The sequence below is a fragment of the Eleutherodactylus coqui genome, chromosome 2, assembly GCF_035609145.1.
Source record: "Eleutherodactylus coqui strain aEleCoq1 chromosome 2, aEleCoq1.hap1, whole genome shotgun sequence".
Taxonomy (NCBI): domain Eukaryota; kingdom Metazoa; phylum Chordata; class Amphibia; order Anura; family Eleutherodactylidae; genus Eleutherodactylus; species Eleutherodactylus coqui.
Genome location: NC_089838.1, coordinates 249,913,297 through 249,929,136, shown reverse-complemented (window position 1 = coordinate 249,929,136; position 15,840 = coordinate 249,913,297). Strand labels below are relative to the sequence as shown.

The 15,840-nt window shown below is 39.3% G+C and overlaps 1 protein-coding gene across 1 annotated transcript in view; it reads right to left on the bottom strand.

Annotated features, from left to right (window-relative positions):
• The window catches only part of NTRK3 (neurotrophic receptor tyrosine kinase 3), a 650,206-nt gene that overhangs the window by 306,967 nt on the left and 327,399 nt on the right, over positions 1–15,840 (bottom strand). The window contains exons 6-7 of the mRNA XM_066592818.1: positions 2,727–2,881; positions 1–143 (exon numbers count right to left, since the gene is read on the bottom strand). Coding sequence (XP_066448915.1) covers positions 1–143; positions 2,727–2,881 — 298 coding nt within the window. The remainder of the gene's footprint in view (positions 144–2,726; positions 2,882–15,840) is intronic.

The window sequence follows — 15,840 nt, the reverse complement described above, 5'->3', positions numbered from 1 at the left end:
CTGATGTGTGCTAATTGAATGGAGGTGTGAAACAGTCCAATCCACATCCGGTAAAGGTGACCCAGAGCCATTACATGTAACCACAGCATTATCCCCTTCATGTACCTCCAAACTACTGTGACTGACACTGACCTCCGGGACATCTGGAAAAAAAATAAAAAATTAACAGCTTATAGCCACATGACGTCTTACCTCTTCTTGCAAAATAAGATTTGCTCTGGAGTTCACCAGTTCACAAATGTAAAGTATACCTCTAAAAATCTGATTATCCCCAGATATGGTTTCATGTCATCCTTCCAAACAGCAAAGTGCTGCATCTTCTCCTATCTTAATTCCCAGTGGACAATTTAGTCATTATATTGCATTCCCCTAATAGGCACAATTTTTAATCTTGAAGCCTTTGCTGATATGAGCTGGAAAAAAATAAAACCTATTCACAACAATGTGATCAACAATTGTAATTGCTCCGGGTTCCTAATCCAGAGATGCTACCAGGAATACATTAAGGCGGAGGATTTACATCCGTGGCTCACAGAGCGACAAAAAAAGTACTTGAAAATAAGGGATCGTCTTGAGGTTTTACATTTTTTTGCAAACATAATGAAAGAACCTTAAACTGTTGCACTAAGCTGATTATATTGATCACATATTCTTTAACACCTGTTGGCAGGTGGCGCAGAATAGAACTCTGAGTGGCAGGGAGAATTATTTATCTCGATAACAGCAGCTAATCCTCTAGGAAGACAAGAAGGCCGGAATATATTAAGATGCTCAGTGCCACGAGGAACTGTGATAACATAATTCAAATCAGCATCGTACCTGCATACTGAAAACAACGTGTTTTATTGTCTCTTAAAGAACAAACTTCAGATGAAAGAGACAACTGATACGAGAGCACCGAGCCATATACAAACAGTAAGAGCTCATTCTTCGACAATGATTTTAGATTATATACTCCGCTGTGATATGGAGGGGACATCGCTCTACTATTATGTTAGCTGAGAATCACACTGTGTAGAACGGGGGATTCAGCCCTGCTGATATATCTCCCCTCTCCATCCTTAGGACCGACTTCACTATTTTAGTATTTTACATAGATTTTATGGCCAATTGTAGATAAAGCAGTGGGGAGTTATGAATTCTCACTCACAATGTGGTTATGCATTGTATTTCGGAGTCGCTGAGTCTTTTCAAGGCGCAATTGTTATGTTGTTTTATTCTTTTGACTTCTAGCGGGGAGACATACAAAGGCAAATGCCTTATGTCTAGCATTTATCTGTCATTTGCTTTCCTCTGGGCAAGGAAGATTGCTGGTTCTCCTTAAGGAGAGCACCTAAAAGGTCTGAGGAGGCTTATAAGGCCGTGCATGGTCTTCTGGGAAATATGTAAATGACAAGTTAGAACAATGTTTCTATAGTGTCACCTATTAGTAGGCAGCATTCCAGCAAATCAATATCAGACCTTTTAACAAGTCTTGTAACAGTGACTGGGAATTTGAGCCAAAGCCAGGTGGCATTGTGGAGGTATTGTTCCATCTTGCTAGTTACATATTTCCCAGAGGAGCATGCATGGCCTTATAAGTGTCCTACACCTTCTAGGTGTTCTGCATAAGGAGAAGCAATACCCTTCTTAACCCACTTCAGAGGCCTCTCAGGAGCCAAGCTTTAAATCTACCGCATACTAATAAGGGATTATGCTTTACTTCTGGAGAACACTCTGGCTTTGGCTCAAATTCCCAGTCATTGTTGCAAGGTTTGTTAAAAAGTCTGACATTGACTTGCAGCAATGCTGCCTTCCAATAAGTGGCATTGAAGAGGCATTGCGCCATCTTCCCATTTTCTTTTCTCTTTGACACCAATAATAGGAGGGGACTGTCTCAACATTGTTTCTTATTGAACTGCTAGAAGCAACCTAAGGCTACTGTCAAAATTAATTTTGATATATTATGCATGCATTAAAGAAGATTTAATTGGGGAGATCTTTGATGTCAATGTACTTTCATTGACTCCATTCACCGTGTACAATGTGGGCGTGTATCGTATGCGTAATACGTAGTGAAATAACGCTTGTGGGCATGAGGCCTTAAGAAGCATTTACAGCAGTTATACAATCATGGCTTCGATGTTGTGAAAAATGTGTATGTTAAAGGGGATTTCCAGGGAGAATACTATTGATGACCTATCCTCAGGATAGGACATCAATAGTTGAATGGCTGGGCTTAGTCGCTCAGAACCCCGATCGATCAGTTGATTGTGTGCCCCTGACAGCCCCACAATTACACAGAGGTCGGAGTGGAAGTCTCTGCTCTGATGTCTGTGTAGTGGCCGGCGCTTGTAACTGCAAGCATGGCTCTCCTTGAAATCAACACGAGCTGTACCTGCAGTTACATGCGCCGGCCACTACACAGAGGTCGGCGTGGAGACTTCCACTGCTTTTGCTCCAACTTCTGTGTAATTGTGACACTGTCAGTGGGTACAAAATCAGCTGATCTGTCAGGGTCCTGAGCGACGGACCCCAGCCGATGAACTACTGATGACCAATTCTGAGCATTGGTCATCAATAGTATTCTCCCTGGGAAAACCCCTTTAAGAGCATGATTATGTTGAGAAGTGACAATACTTTCTTGGGTAAGTCATTTTTTTTTAGAAAAAATTCGGCGCCCTTAGAAGTGGAATCCAACCAGTATGCTGAACATAGAGGATCATATTTCTACTGTAAGTACTCACCACACTGGGAGATATTCATTCTGTGTAGTGTGATATTGTGGTTTCTCATCGTACAGAAAAGGTTTTGCTCCCTCAAGCTTGCCTCATTTTTCATATAAGCAATCTGTATCCAACGGATGTCACAGCTGCAAGCGAACTGGTTGTTTTCTATTATCCTGCATAAAATCAGAGACAATGGTAAGTGGGAATCTATAGACAACAATTATATATACAGTTGGGGCAGCTGCATGACATTTAGTGACATAACCGCGACAGGTGACCTGCAATGCTTCTTCTCCTGCTTATATTCATATGGGAAAAGCACTCTTAAGGACACGCTGGAAAGCCACTGCTAAATGTCACCTCTAATGCCTTTCTAAAAAAGATAAATCTGTTTTACCTGCAAAATCACAGAGGACAAGTTTGATCTATTATACTCTATATTAAGTTAAAGACTTTGTTTTGCATTGGCTTGGTGTAACTAAGTTTGTGTAATGACCTGTAAGCTATGTCAGTAGTTCACAGCGGTGGTCATGCACCGGCCAGATTTTTAAATAACACAGATGGCTCAGAATCTAGAACAGTTAAAAACAATACGAAGATGGAAGAACCCATCCCACAGATTCCATTTTTTGATGCAAATTCAGTTATGATCTTTATTGAACAAGAGAATACATGGGTTCCAAAGATTGGTTAAATGTCTTTTACCAACATTTCAGACTTAGTTGTCCTTCATCAGGCTTAAGAGAATGAAGGATACAAGATTATTGAAATCCCCTATCCAAGAGGGGAATAGTGGGTGGGGTTCAAAACAAGCATGGGTACCTCATGGTGGGATCCACAGTGGAATTGCTTGGGGGTTCCGACCCCTATCCACTGTTCCTCTCCTGGATAGGGCATTCATTGACTTATTATCCTTCATTCTGCTAATAGTCTGACAAAGAGCAAATGACAAACAAGTCCAAAACGTTGCCACAAAAAAGCTTTAACCCTTTCCAATCCACTGTCTGACGTCTGTAGACATTATGATTTAAGGTTGTACAGCTCCGATGTTGGAAGACGTCTGTCGGGGTTCTCTTACTGTATATTGCCAGCCTCTATGCTGTCGGAGCCTATCCAATGTGTCACCTCATGCAGTACTGGCTTTAGCCAGCAGATAGCGCCGTTGTATAATGGCAAAAAAAGAGTAAGCCCCCTAGGAAAACCAGGATACAAATTGGATTGGAAAGGGTTAACAAATATATGCAACCTAGGTAAATTCTTGTTCAATTAAAGATCATACCTGAATTTGCATTGAAAAAGAAGTCTGTGGTGCGGTTTCTTCCAAACTCAAGGTATGTGTTATAATGAGACCCTGAGGAGGTAAAAGCTCAAACACACACACAAAAAACAACCATGCTAGCCACTGAGACGATTGTGACCAACTATTCTAATTAGACAAATATCCGTTGCTGTCCTACTGATGCTCTAAAACACATAAAGTCATATGTAAAATATGTTCCTTGCTACAAATGTGAAGTGAGGCAAAATATGTAACCATATTAATGATAAAAATAAAGTTACACCCTGATATTATTAATGAAATTGGCTTTCCAGTAATAAACATTGGTGACGTGTCAATTACATATGCTATCAATTTCTGATTGATGGGGTTCTAACCACTGATAACCTCAATTGATGCCTATGAAGAAAATAAAAAAATCTTGTTATTTGTATAGCGCCAACTTATTCCGCAGCACTTTCACGTAATCTATTTATTACCTTACCACCAAGCTGGGTACTCATTTTACCGACCTCAGAAGGATGGAAGACTGAGTCAACCTTGAGCCGGCTATCTGAACCAAGTGGGGATTGAATTCACAACCTTCAGGTCGTGAGCAAGAGCTTAGGACTGCATTTTTGCCTTAACACTCTGCGTCACACGAGGCCCTGTGATATAGGGATCATGTATCTTTGTACATTGCCTAAAGTCCTGCTTTTTCTAAGGCTCAACACAAACCTGATCAGCTGGTATTGGAAAAATTCATGTGAATCAAATTTCCATCAACTATTGATACAGATTTATGGTTATAAAACGCCATTAAGAATTCCTAACTAATAAATATACTGTAAATGTTGGCTGAATTGTATTTAATTATGTTCAAGCCACTTAAAAAATATCATATAATCAAAGTGAACTTGCTTATATAAGTGGACACTGACACAGCAAAGCCAAAGCCTGAAGAAGGGTTAGTAGTGCATAATAACAATGCACCTCCAATAAGTCCACACATAAGGTTTCTTCTAGGAAGATGGCTGCTGGCTTACAATGTTCCATATGTGTATTGCAAGCTTTCTATGCTTTTTAATAACAAGAAAACGTTTGTCTCCGGCACTAGCAGGAATAAAAAGAATCACTTTACAGTTTTTCATTAAAGAAGAACTTGGGTGAATAAAGATATATGCGTTCTACACCAATACGTCAATTTATTTTTTACTTTCTGTGTATAAAACTGGTTTCCATCTGGTCAGAAGGCTCATATGATCCAATAGTGATGCCCTCTGAGTTACTCTTGTCTCTGTTTAAAAAGGGTCACCACCTCCAGGCGTGACCCACTCCAAGCTACTCCAAGCTCATTACTTTCATCATTGACAAAGGGATCTTAGAAAATGTAGTAATAATGGTATGGCTTGTCGATACAATGGAGACTGAAGAGGGAAAATGTTAAGGATAATAAGAAGAGGAACAAGAAGCAGAAGAAGAAGGTCTAAAGTTGACTGCTGCTCATGAAAGTCAAGACCTAATAGTAGTCGTAAGGACAGATTGAATCCTGCAGGAAATGCCATTTTTGGTTATATTACAAGTTGATGATTTATTGTGCTGAGAAAAGTATAAAGTATATAGAGGCTGTGATGAAGGGGGAGGACAATATATGGAGGATGTGATGAGATAGGAGACTGGGATGTGGTGTGTGCATAGTGGCATAGTGCATAGGGGTTGGATTGAGTGGGCAGTGTGCATAGAATATGGGGGTAAGGCTGGGATGACTATTGAGCGGGGAACCCCATCCTTCTTGTGTATATAAAGTCCATACTCTGTTCTTGTACATAAAATCTTGTACACAGCAATTCCCTGATGAGTTCTGATTATCACGACTTGTCCCACGCAATTTTGATAATCAGTATATATTAAAGGAATTGCTTTGTATGAGATTCCCTTATGTAGAAATCGTGTCTATGTATTTTTAGCTTGTTTAGCAAAAAAGAAAAAAAATTGAGATCAAAATCAGGGATCAGTCACAAGGGGGCATCGGCGCCCGTGTTACTGCAGGTAGCAGACGGCCGTACCTGAAGACGGAGGTCTCTCTGCAGCGCCGGAGGAAAGAACATGTGACCGGCTTCATTGTCGGTCATGTGTTCTTTCATCAGCGCTGCAGAGAGACGTCCGTCTTCAGGTACGACCGTCTTCTAACTGTCAGTCACACAGGCGTATCGGCGCGGTGTACGGGTGCTGATGCGCCCGTGTGACTGAGCGTCAAAATCTTGAAATCGAAAAGCGATTGAAAAAAAAAAAAAAAAAAGATTTTAATTTTCAGCCAAATCACCCAGCTCTGTTGACTAGAATCTTCAAGAGTCTTCTAGAAGAGAATAACTCAAGTTCTTGCAGACATATTTACTGGTGATTTTTTATTAAGGTTACATATAGCATTATGGAAATATCTGTCCATCTGCAATAGTTACTATTATTGATAATAATAATGATGGCCCTTTAACTGACTTGACATTTCTACACTGCTCATAACACTAGAACATCAGAGATTAACCTAATGAATGGAAATCTGCATAAGCCTGTCATTATCCTGATAGCAGATTTTTTTTTTTACAACCCAAATGATCATGTCACTATGATGTTGTGCCCTAGGGACGGAGAAAATGGCTCTTCTTCCGATGCCTACTCAGTTCTAAAAGCTACATGGCAAGAGCTTTAACTTGCAGCTACAGTAACCAATAAAGTGGATAAAATAGTGTCTTGCATTTCTGTTGATAATTAATGAAGTCTGCATTAATAATGAAAGACCAGTGTGCTCTGGGGCTAAATTTACTAACAACCTGCATTAGTGCCAATGATGTAACTTGTCTTAATCGAAAGACACATGGGAGGCCTGTGCACAAATTATCTTTTGCCATTTACTGGATCCATTTAACACCACAAACCTGCCACATTTTTGTTCTATGGATTATTTATACATTTGCCTCATTATTTATTCATGCTGCATTTTACACAACTATTTTGGGCGATGTTTATGGGAAAAGAGGCAGTTATTATTATACTTAATGTGCATATGGCTTCTTAATACCGCACATTTATTTCCTCATAACTGGAAGGATGTTTTAACTTGAAATCCCAATGCGATGAGCATTTAACTATGAAATAATGCAACAGACTTAATGGTATCATGCAATAAAAGTGGTACAAACATAAATCACAAAAACTGTAATTCTCCCCATCAATGTCACCACAATAAAATATAGAAGTTACATATGCTGATCTTAAGAATTTTCTACCGTATACCGTATTACATATATTTATTATAGTGTTGTTCATCTTTCTTGATAACTGTGTGGTATGCGCCTTAAACATAATGCAAATTCATCGTTTGTCCTTCTTTTTCAACACAAAAATGGAGATTCTAGAGATGAGCGAGCATACTCGCTAAGGGCAATTACTCAATCGAGCATTGTCCTTAGCGAGTACCTGCCCGCTCGGAAGAAAAGGTTCGGCTGCCGGCGTGGGGGAGCAGTGAGTTGCGGGAGTGAGCAGGAGGGAGCGGGGGGGGGGGGGGGGGCAGGAGAGGGAGATCTCCCCTCCATTCCCCCCCGCCGCTCCCCGCCTCCCGCCGGCAGACGAGTCTTTTCTTCCAAGCGGGCAGGTACTCGCTAAGGGCAATGCTCGATCGAGCAATTGCCCTTAGTGAGTATGCTCGCTCATCTCTATTAGATTCCCATTACTATGTACTATTATACTTAGCTTCATATTTTTGACCATGGCCAACTAAATCAGTAGGTAGAACCATGTAGACAGATACTAATGGGGCATCTAAAATCAACTGTTCCCTGCTACATAATCACACTATACCGTATAAGTGTTCCAACAATAACAGTGCCTCACTAGTATCAATAGCCATATTATTTAACCCCTTAAGGACATGGCCTATTTAGGTGTTGAGGACCAAACGATTTTTGGTCTTTTTAAATCTCCATTTTTTAAAAGCTATAACTTTTTTTATTTTTCCGTCGACGCGGCATATAAGGGCTTGTTTTTTGCGTGGTGAACTGTAGTTTTTATTGGTACCATTTTTGGTTAAATAGACTACATTGTAAAACTTTTATTATTTTTTTTATGCTTTCCATTTTTGTGAAGGACAAAAAAATACGCATCAATTTTGCCATAGATTTTTTTTAAAGCGTTAGTTATGCAGCATACAATACATTTTTTCTTATAGTTTTTCCACAATGAAAACCCTTTTTTTGGAAATTATTTTTTTTTTTCTAAACTCACTGCATTCAAAGTGCTACAACTTTTTTATTTTTCCATGGACGGAGCTCACTGAGGGCTTATTGTTTGCAAGACGAGCTGTAGTTTTTATTGGCACCATTTTGGGGTACACACGTTTTTCTTTATCACTTTTATTGCATTTTTTGGGAGGCAAAATGCTACAAATTAGCATTTTGCCTCAGTTTTTTAACATTTTTTTTAACATTTTTATTTTTTGTACTTTATTTTGCTCTGCTTTTTACACCATGTGTGTCCCGCTGAGGGACTTACACAGCAGGACTGCAGATCGCTACAATAAGGCATAGCAGGACTTCTCTCCTGCCATGCCTTATCGCTTATTAAAGCGATCTTAGGCAATGGCAATACAGGACGCCGGTATCTGGCATCCTGTTGCCATAGCAACCAGCTGGGCTCTAGCGATGTTATCGCAAGAGTCGGCTGGAGTCACAGAGGGAGCGCGCTCTCTCTGTGAACCCTTTCCCTGCCGCGATCTACTTAGATCGTGGCAGGGAAGGGGTTAACAGTGGGGGCGCATCTCCGATGCCCCCCGCTGTCGCAACGGGACGCCGGCTACTAGTGATCTCGCGCTATCCCTATGACATAAGGGTTAGTCATTTTGCGGGAAGTACCCTGCTCCCATGACGTACCCTTACGTCATGGGGCGGGAAGGGGTTAATCATTATATACAAACAGAAAGAGCGATATTTCAGAAATTATAGTATCGGAATGTCTAGAATTTTAGAAACAGGAGTTTGCACTATATGCGCTAAGACGTGACACATATAGTTTATGTAGTAAAGACCCAAAATCAGTCAAAAATTACTCACTTAATCTGTCTTAAATGATATCAATAAGAATTTTAGTTATGGGTTAAATTATTAAATTCTATTAACCCCTCAGTGTCCTAGGACGTATAACTACACTACCAGTCAAAAGTTTTAGAACACCTCCTTTTTTCCATTTTTTTTTCATAGTTACATGAGTTTAATGTCTCAAATGTACTTTGAAATGAAAGCATAGAAAAATTAAACAAGTTTAATGGGTTTCACCAGAATAACAAGTTATCCTCTATCCACACTCCATTCATTCATCCATGATCAGATATGTCCGTCACTCCCATTGAAATGAATGGAGTGTTGACTGTGGATACTCGGCATGTGTTCCAATCAGAGTGACATCACTGCTGGGAAAGAAGCAACCCTCGCAGTGACAGGAGAAGAGGAGCTCAAGATCAGCGGAGGTCTCAGGGGTCAGGCCCCCATTGATCAGCAAGTTATCCCTTATCCTGTGGATAGGGTATTGCTTGTCATTCTGGTAAAACTCCTTGAAGATTATTTAGAATAATGGATAAACTTTGCATCACCAAATTAAATCTAGGTTTTTGAATTTTCAAAGTAGCCACTTCTAACTGATATAACAGCTTTACACAATTCAGGCATTCTTACTACAATTGCATTCAGATATTGTTCAGAAATCTTTTCCCATCATTTTTGAAGGCATTCCCACAAATGTGCTGCACTTGTAGATTGCTTTGCTTTCACCCTTCTGTCTAGTTCATTCCAAACAAGCTTAATGGGCTTTTAGTCTGGAGACTGTGGAGGCCATTCCATTCCTTGAAGCCTACTAATTTCTTTTTTTCTTAAGTGGTTCTGACATAACCTAGAAACAAGTTTTGAATCATTGTCTTGTTGTAATATGAACCCCTGACCAACTGGGCGTTCACCAGAGGGTATTGAAAGGTGTATCAAAATGCTGCTGTAGCCTTTTTGGTCCAGTATGCCAGTCATCCTGTGCAAGGTGCCAACCCTGGATACAGCAAAACAGCCCCAGACCATCACATTTACTTCTCCAGGTTTGACAGTAGGTGTCACACACAGTTCGCATTCTTTCACCTTCCCAGTGGCGTACAAAAGCCCCATTTGATGTACCAACGATATCAAATTTGATTAAACAGTCCATAAGACCATCTTCCATGCTTCAGTAGTCCACTGGTAGTGTTGCTTGGCCCGGGCAAGTCATTTTTTTTAATTTTGCAATCTTAGCAGTAGCTTTCTTACTGATACTCTACCTGTCAAACCTACACATAAAAGTCTTCTCTTTACACTTAAAATGGAAATGTGTTTAGTTTTTGCTGCAGTAAGCTGTTCTTGAAGATTTTATGCTGTGAGGCTCCAATCATGCAAAGTGTTAACTCCCAAAAACTTGTCATCTGATTTTATAGTGGCCTTTGGTCTGCAGACTTCTTCCTGTCAGTTTTCTTCACTTTCCAAGTGCTTTTTAATAGTAAAGGTAACTATAGGACAGGAATACACTTCTAAGGGTTATAATTGTCTGTCTTCTTTGGTTATGCTGCCTATTAAGATGTGCCTTAATACAAAAGCAACAGAAATACCACAGACTGCTTTACTGACTGATTGCAGAATATAATATAAGAAATCAAACTATTGCAAGTTCAAGTCCTTAAGGGACTAAAAAATAAAAAAGGAAAAACTTGAAAAAATATATTTACTGCTATAAAAAGTAAAGGATGCTTAAAAAAAAAAAAAAATTTCCCCAAATTATAATAAAAATCTGAAAACAAAGAAGACCCCGAAACATATTTATCTGCATCTGTATCAAAGTAAAAGCTATGAAAATAATACATATTTTATCCCACATGGTACAGGTGATCAGAAAAAATATATATAATGCTAAAATTGTGCTTTTTTTGATCAACCCATTTCCAAAACAAAATTGAATAAAAAGCGGTTGAAAGGTTGTATGTACTCCAAAATGGTACCAATATAAATCACAGCCCATCCTGCAGAAATAACCCCATTGATGAAAAAATAAAAAGGTTATGGCAATAAGAAAATGGTGGCAGAAAATATATATATTTTTAAAGATCTTTTATTTTTTAAAGTAGCACAGCAAGAAAAAATAAACAAATAAGTTTATTGTCATAATCACACTGACCCATGGAATAAAGTTACAGTAACTTGTCACTTTTATGATTGCTGTAAAAATTAGACTTCCCCCTTCCCCAAGGATTGTGGAATTGCGTTCAATTTCTTCATTTTGTCCCAGTTAGAATTTGTTCAAAAACGGTTTTCAGTACATTGTATGATATGATAAATAGTACCATTGAAAGAGTATAACTTGTCCTGCAAAAAAGCAGGCCTTCACACGGCTAGGTAGATGGAAGGATAAGTGAGTTAGGATTTGAAAAATGAAAAAAAAATTGCCTTGTACTTAAGGGGTTAACAGATATATCTATATACATAACTTTCAGATAATGTAACAGCTCCTATTGTAATAAATGCTCCAGAGAGGTTATTTAATAAAACATTATAAGTTAGCACAAAACCTACTAAAAAAACACCTTAAAAGTGAGATCTGATCCACATAGCAATCTACGTCAATGATTCAGATGTACTTGATAACTCCTCATATAAATAGCACAAGTGAAACGTTTCTTTTGTGTGACAAAGTGGCTTTTTCCGAAGTTTGAAAATCTACCATTAGAACTTACTGGAAGTAGAATTGAACATTTTCAAAGTATTATAAAGTTCTCTTGTTTCTATAAAGACTAAAAGAATTCAACAGGCTACTGTCCAGAAAGAAAAATAGAAAAGTAGAAAAAGTAGTAAAAGAACTTTAAAGTGACCCTCCAGTCCTAAAGAAATAAAGATGGCCACACTGCTTCTCTGACTGTATTAGTATGCACAGGTAGTCTAAGACACTATTGTACATGCTGCTCTGATTAGTCCGCATTAGAGATGAGCGAGTATACTCGCTAAGGCACATTACTCGAGCGAGTACTGCCTTAGCCGAGTATCTCCCCGCTCGTCTCTAAAGATTTGGGGGCCGGCGGGGGGGGGGGGGGAGAGATATCCGCTCCATTCCTCCCCGCCGCTCCCCGCCCCCCGCCGGCCCCCGAATGTTTAGAGACAAGCGGGGAGATACTCGGCTAAGGCAGTACTCGCTCGAGTAATGTGCCTTAGCGAGTATACTCGCTCATCTCTAGTCAGCATGCTCATGTGGGCAGCACTGGCCAATTTAAACAATATGTAGTGTCTTAGGGAGGAATCAGGTGAATACATGTGCGAATGCATTTTCGCATGTGAAAATCTTGCCCTTATAATGTGACAAAGCGCTGCCTTCAATTTCAATAGATTCGCTCAGATGAATGTGTTTCTTCTGTGCAAAATCTTCATACGAGAAAAGATAGGACCTGCTCTAGCTTTGTCCATGTTACGCAGAAAGCTGCCATAGAAGTCTCAAAAAAAGGGTGGTGGAGGGGGTTACCATGTGAACAACACAGGGAAAAGAGGACAGCTGGCCCTAATTTGGCATTTAATTGCTATTCTATTTCACGGATAAAGTGTAACATGCGAGTGTGCAAACTGGTATTTTAATCGCAAAAAAAAAACTTTGCTAGCATAGACATATAAGCCTGCTTCTTGTCATCTCCTAACTTCGTTCATGCGAAAATGTTTCACACAGGCGAACATATTTGCGCACATGCTCATCTGAATCCGCCCTTAGATTAATGATGCACCCAAATGCACAGTGCACATCAGTTATTCAGTGAAAAAAAGCACATACAGAACGGGAGGAATTGGGCTAAGCAGTAGCACATGTGAAAAAGACTTGAGTATACTAATAGATCATAGACTGAACATGAGTCAATAATGTGATGCAGCAGCCAAAAAGGCAAACACAATTCTGGGATGTATTAAGAAAAACGCTCCCTTAAGTGGATGCGAGGCCATTGGCTTTCCTTAGGTCTAAGGACCCAAGTGAGATAGCAATTCATGCGTGTTCCCCTTTATACACTGCTTTGTTTTATAGACTAATACCAATAAAATTCTGCTTAATTATACAAAATTGTGCAAAATAAAGTGTAAGAGATATTTTTTTTTGTCCTTCACAAAAATGTAAAGCATAGTATTTGTGTAGATAAGCCCTCAGGCACTGTTCACATTTGCATTGGAAACTCCATTCAGAGTCTCTGGTGCAGATGTGGCAGAAAACCCTGGACAAAATACCATTATCCTATCTATGAAACTGCTGGATAGACTGACGGAAACTTGACGGACCCAATTATAATCACTGAGGTACGTTGGCCACCATTCATGCTAGTCTTTGTTGTTCAGCTCCTTTGACAGAGCCAAACAATTGAAAGCACGAGCGCAAATGTGAACAGAACCTTAGATTGTTTTGTATTGTCATTAAAGAGTAACTCCATGTCCTCCATGGACCTAAGAATTTAGAAAGAACCTGATGATATGATTAGTGAAAACAAAATAAGTTTCTCTAGCATGAACATTTGACAAGTTACTCAACTTTTTATATCGTCTTAAACCTTGACAAGTTGTTAATAATGAAATTCTGATTTATGTGCATCTACAATAACTTGGCTGCAGTTTTCTCCATACTGTATATTTCTAAAATACAGTTGCTATAACCAAAAAATATCTCTAATGCTGAGAAAAGAAGTTTTACAAGCAATAATTCTGGCCACGCAGAAAACCATTAAGTTACGGGTATAGCAATGTACAGGTATATATCGGGGCTTATCCACAACCAAGTGCTGTCCACAGCAAAATTTGTCAATGATCGAGTTATTGCTTCAGTTACACATGTAGCACAATGCATCATTGTCATCAGATTGCTGAGAAATCCAAACAGATGAAAGTGAATTCAGATTTAATGTAATTCCATCCTATTGTAGCTTTCCTGCCCTTAGACATAGCAATATTTGCAGATGATACAAAACTATGTAAAATAATAAACACAAAAGAGGACATAAGACGGTTGCAAGAGGATCTGGATAAGTTGGGGACAGAAAAGTGGCAAATGAGGTTTAACCCTGATAAATATGAGTTTATGCACATGGGCAGGGAAATATATGTCACCATTACGCAAATTAATCACATCCATGTCTGTGCTTTGTCATAAGTATGTGTGTATAAATATTCATGCCTCTTTGGATCTATTTAATTATGCCTGAGGAAGGACCATGAGGGGTTTGAAAGCTCGCTATAACATCATGTATTTTTGTTAGCCATTAAAAGGTATAATATCGACAAAATTACGTGGTTTCTCTTGCTGGGAACAATCACATTTTACACTAAGTGGGTAAACACTGGGTAGCACTGACATGGAAAAGGATTTGGGGATTTTAGTTAACGGTAAGCTTACCTGGAGCAACCAGTGTCAGGTAGCTGCTGCCAAGGCAAATAGGATCATGGGGTGCATCAAAAGAGGTCCAGGGACATATGGCTATACAAGTAGCTGCTCAGACAGCGCATCGGTACTCAAGAAGGACATATCAGAGATTGAGCAGGTACAAAGGCTGGCAACTAAAGTAATAAATGGAATGGGCAGACTACAATACCCAGAGAGGTTATCAAAATTGGGATTATTTAGTTTACAAATAAGACGGCTAAGGGGCGACCTAATAACTATGTATGGATAGATCAGAGGACAATAGAGAGATCTCTCCCATCATCTATTTATACCCAAGACTGTGACTGTAACAAAGGGGCATCCTCTATGTCTAGAGGAAAGAAGGTTTTCCACTCCAACATAAAAGGGGGTTCTTTACTGTAAGAGCAGTGAGACTATGCCTGAGGACGCAGTGAGGGCAAATTCAATAAAAGAGTACCAATAAAGAGTATTCAATAAAAGAGGGGCCTAAATTCCTTCCTTGAGAGATACAATATTATGTTCTAATTATTAACTTCAGAAGGATTGTTGATCCAGGGATTATTCCGATTGTCAGATTGGAGTTGGGAAGGATTTTTTTTCCCTTAAATGGGAAAAATTGGCTTCTACCCCATTGCTTTTTCTTTTGCCTTCCTCTGGATCAAGATTGGGGGTTAATAGGCCGAACCGGATGAACATATGTCTTTCTTCGACCTTACATACTACGGTACTATGTAACATAAATTCAGTAAAGTATAAATAGTTGTAGACTGGACTCAAAATACACAATGTGCCCAATGAACTTTATTTCACTTTCGAGTAATCGTGATTTATACACATATGCAGATATTGTACATGCATAAATTCAGTTAAATATTACTGCTAAATGTAGATTTTCTTTAGCCACAGTCTAGGGTCAATTCCATAACTTCTTCTGGGTGAAAATATTGCACATCTTTCCCATTGTAAGCCCATGTAAATGTATAAGAGAGAGCTACAATACTCATACCTCATAATGGTGCCCATATTGTTTTCATTTGAGTGAGCCCTAGATTGTTCCTCTAACTCCTATAGATCTCAGTGGAGAGCATGGTCACCTGTCCATTCGAGTCAGTTAGCAATGGCAAATATGGTTGTCCACTGAATAATTCCAAAACTAGGAGTCATGAAAATATCCCTTTAAAGTGAGCCTCAGCGTTTGTGACAAAATTCTGTCCTAGGACAAGTGGGAAGAGGTTATATCATCTGAACTTTTTCATCTCTACCATCCCTGTGACCCACTGGTTCTGGGCCCTGTTTTCTGCTGGCCTCAGCAACTTTCCAGGTACACTATGCACTGTTCTCTCATTGGGCAGTGCTGATCATGTGAGCAGCTCTGACCAATCAGACAACTGGTGAAGTGCATTA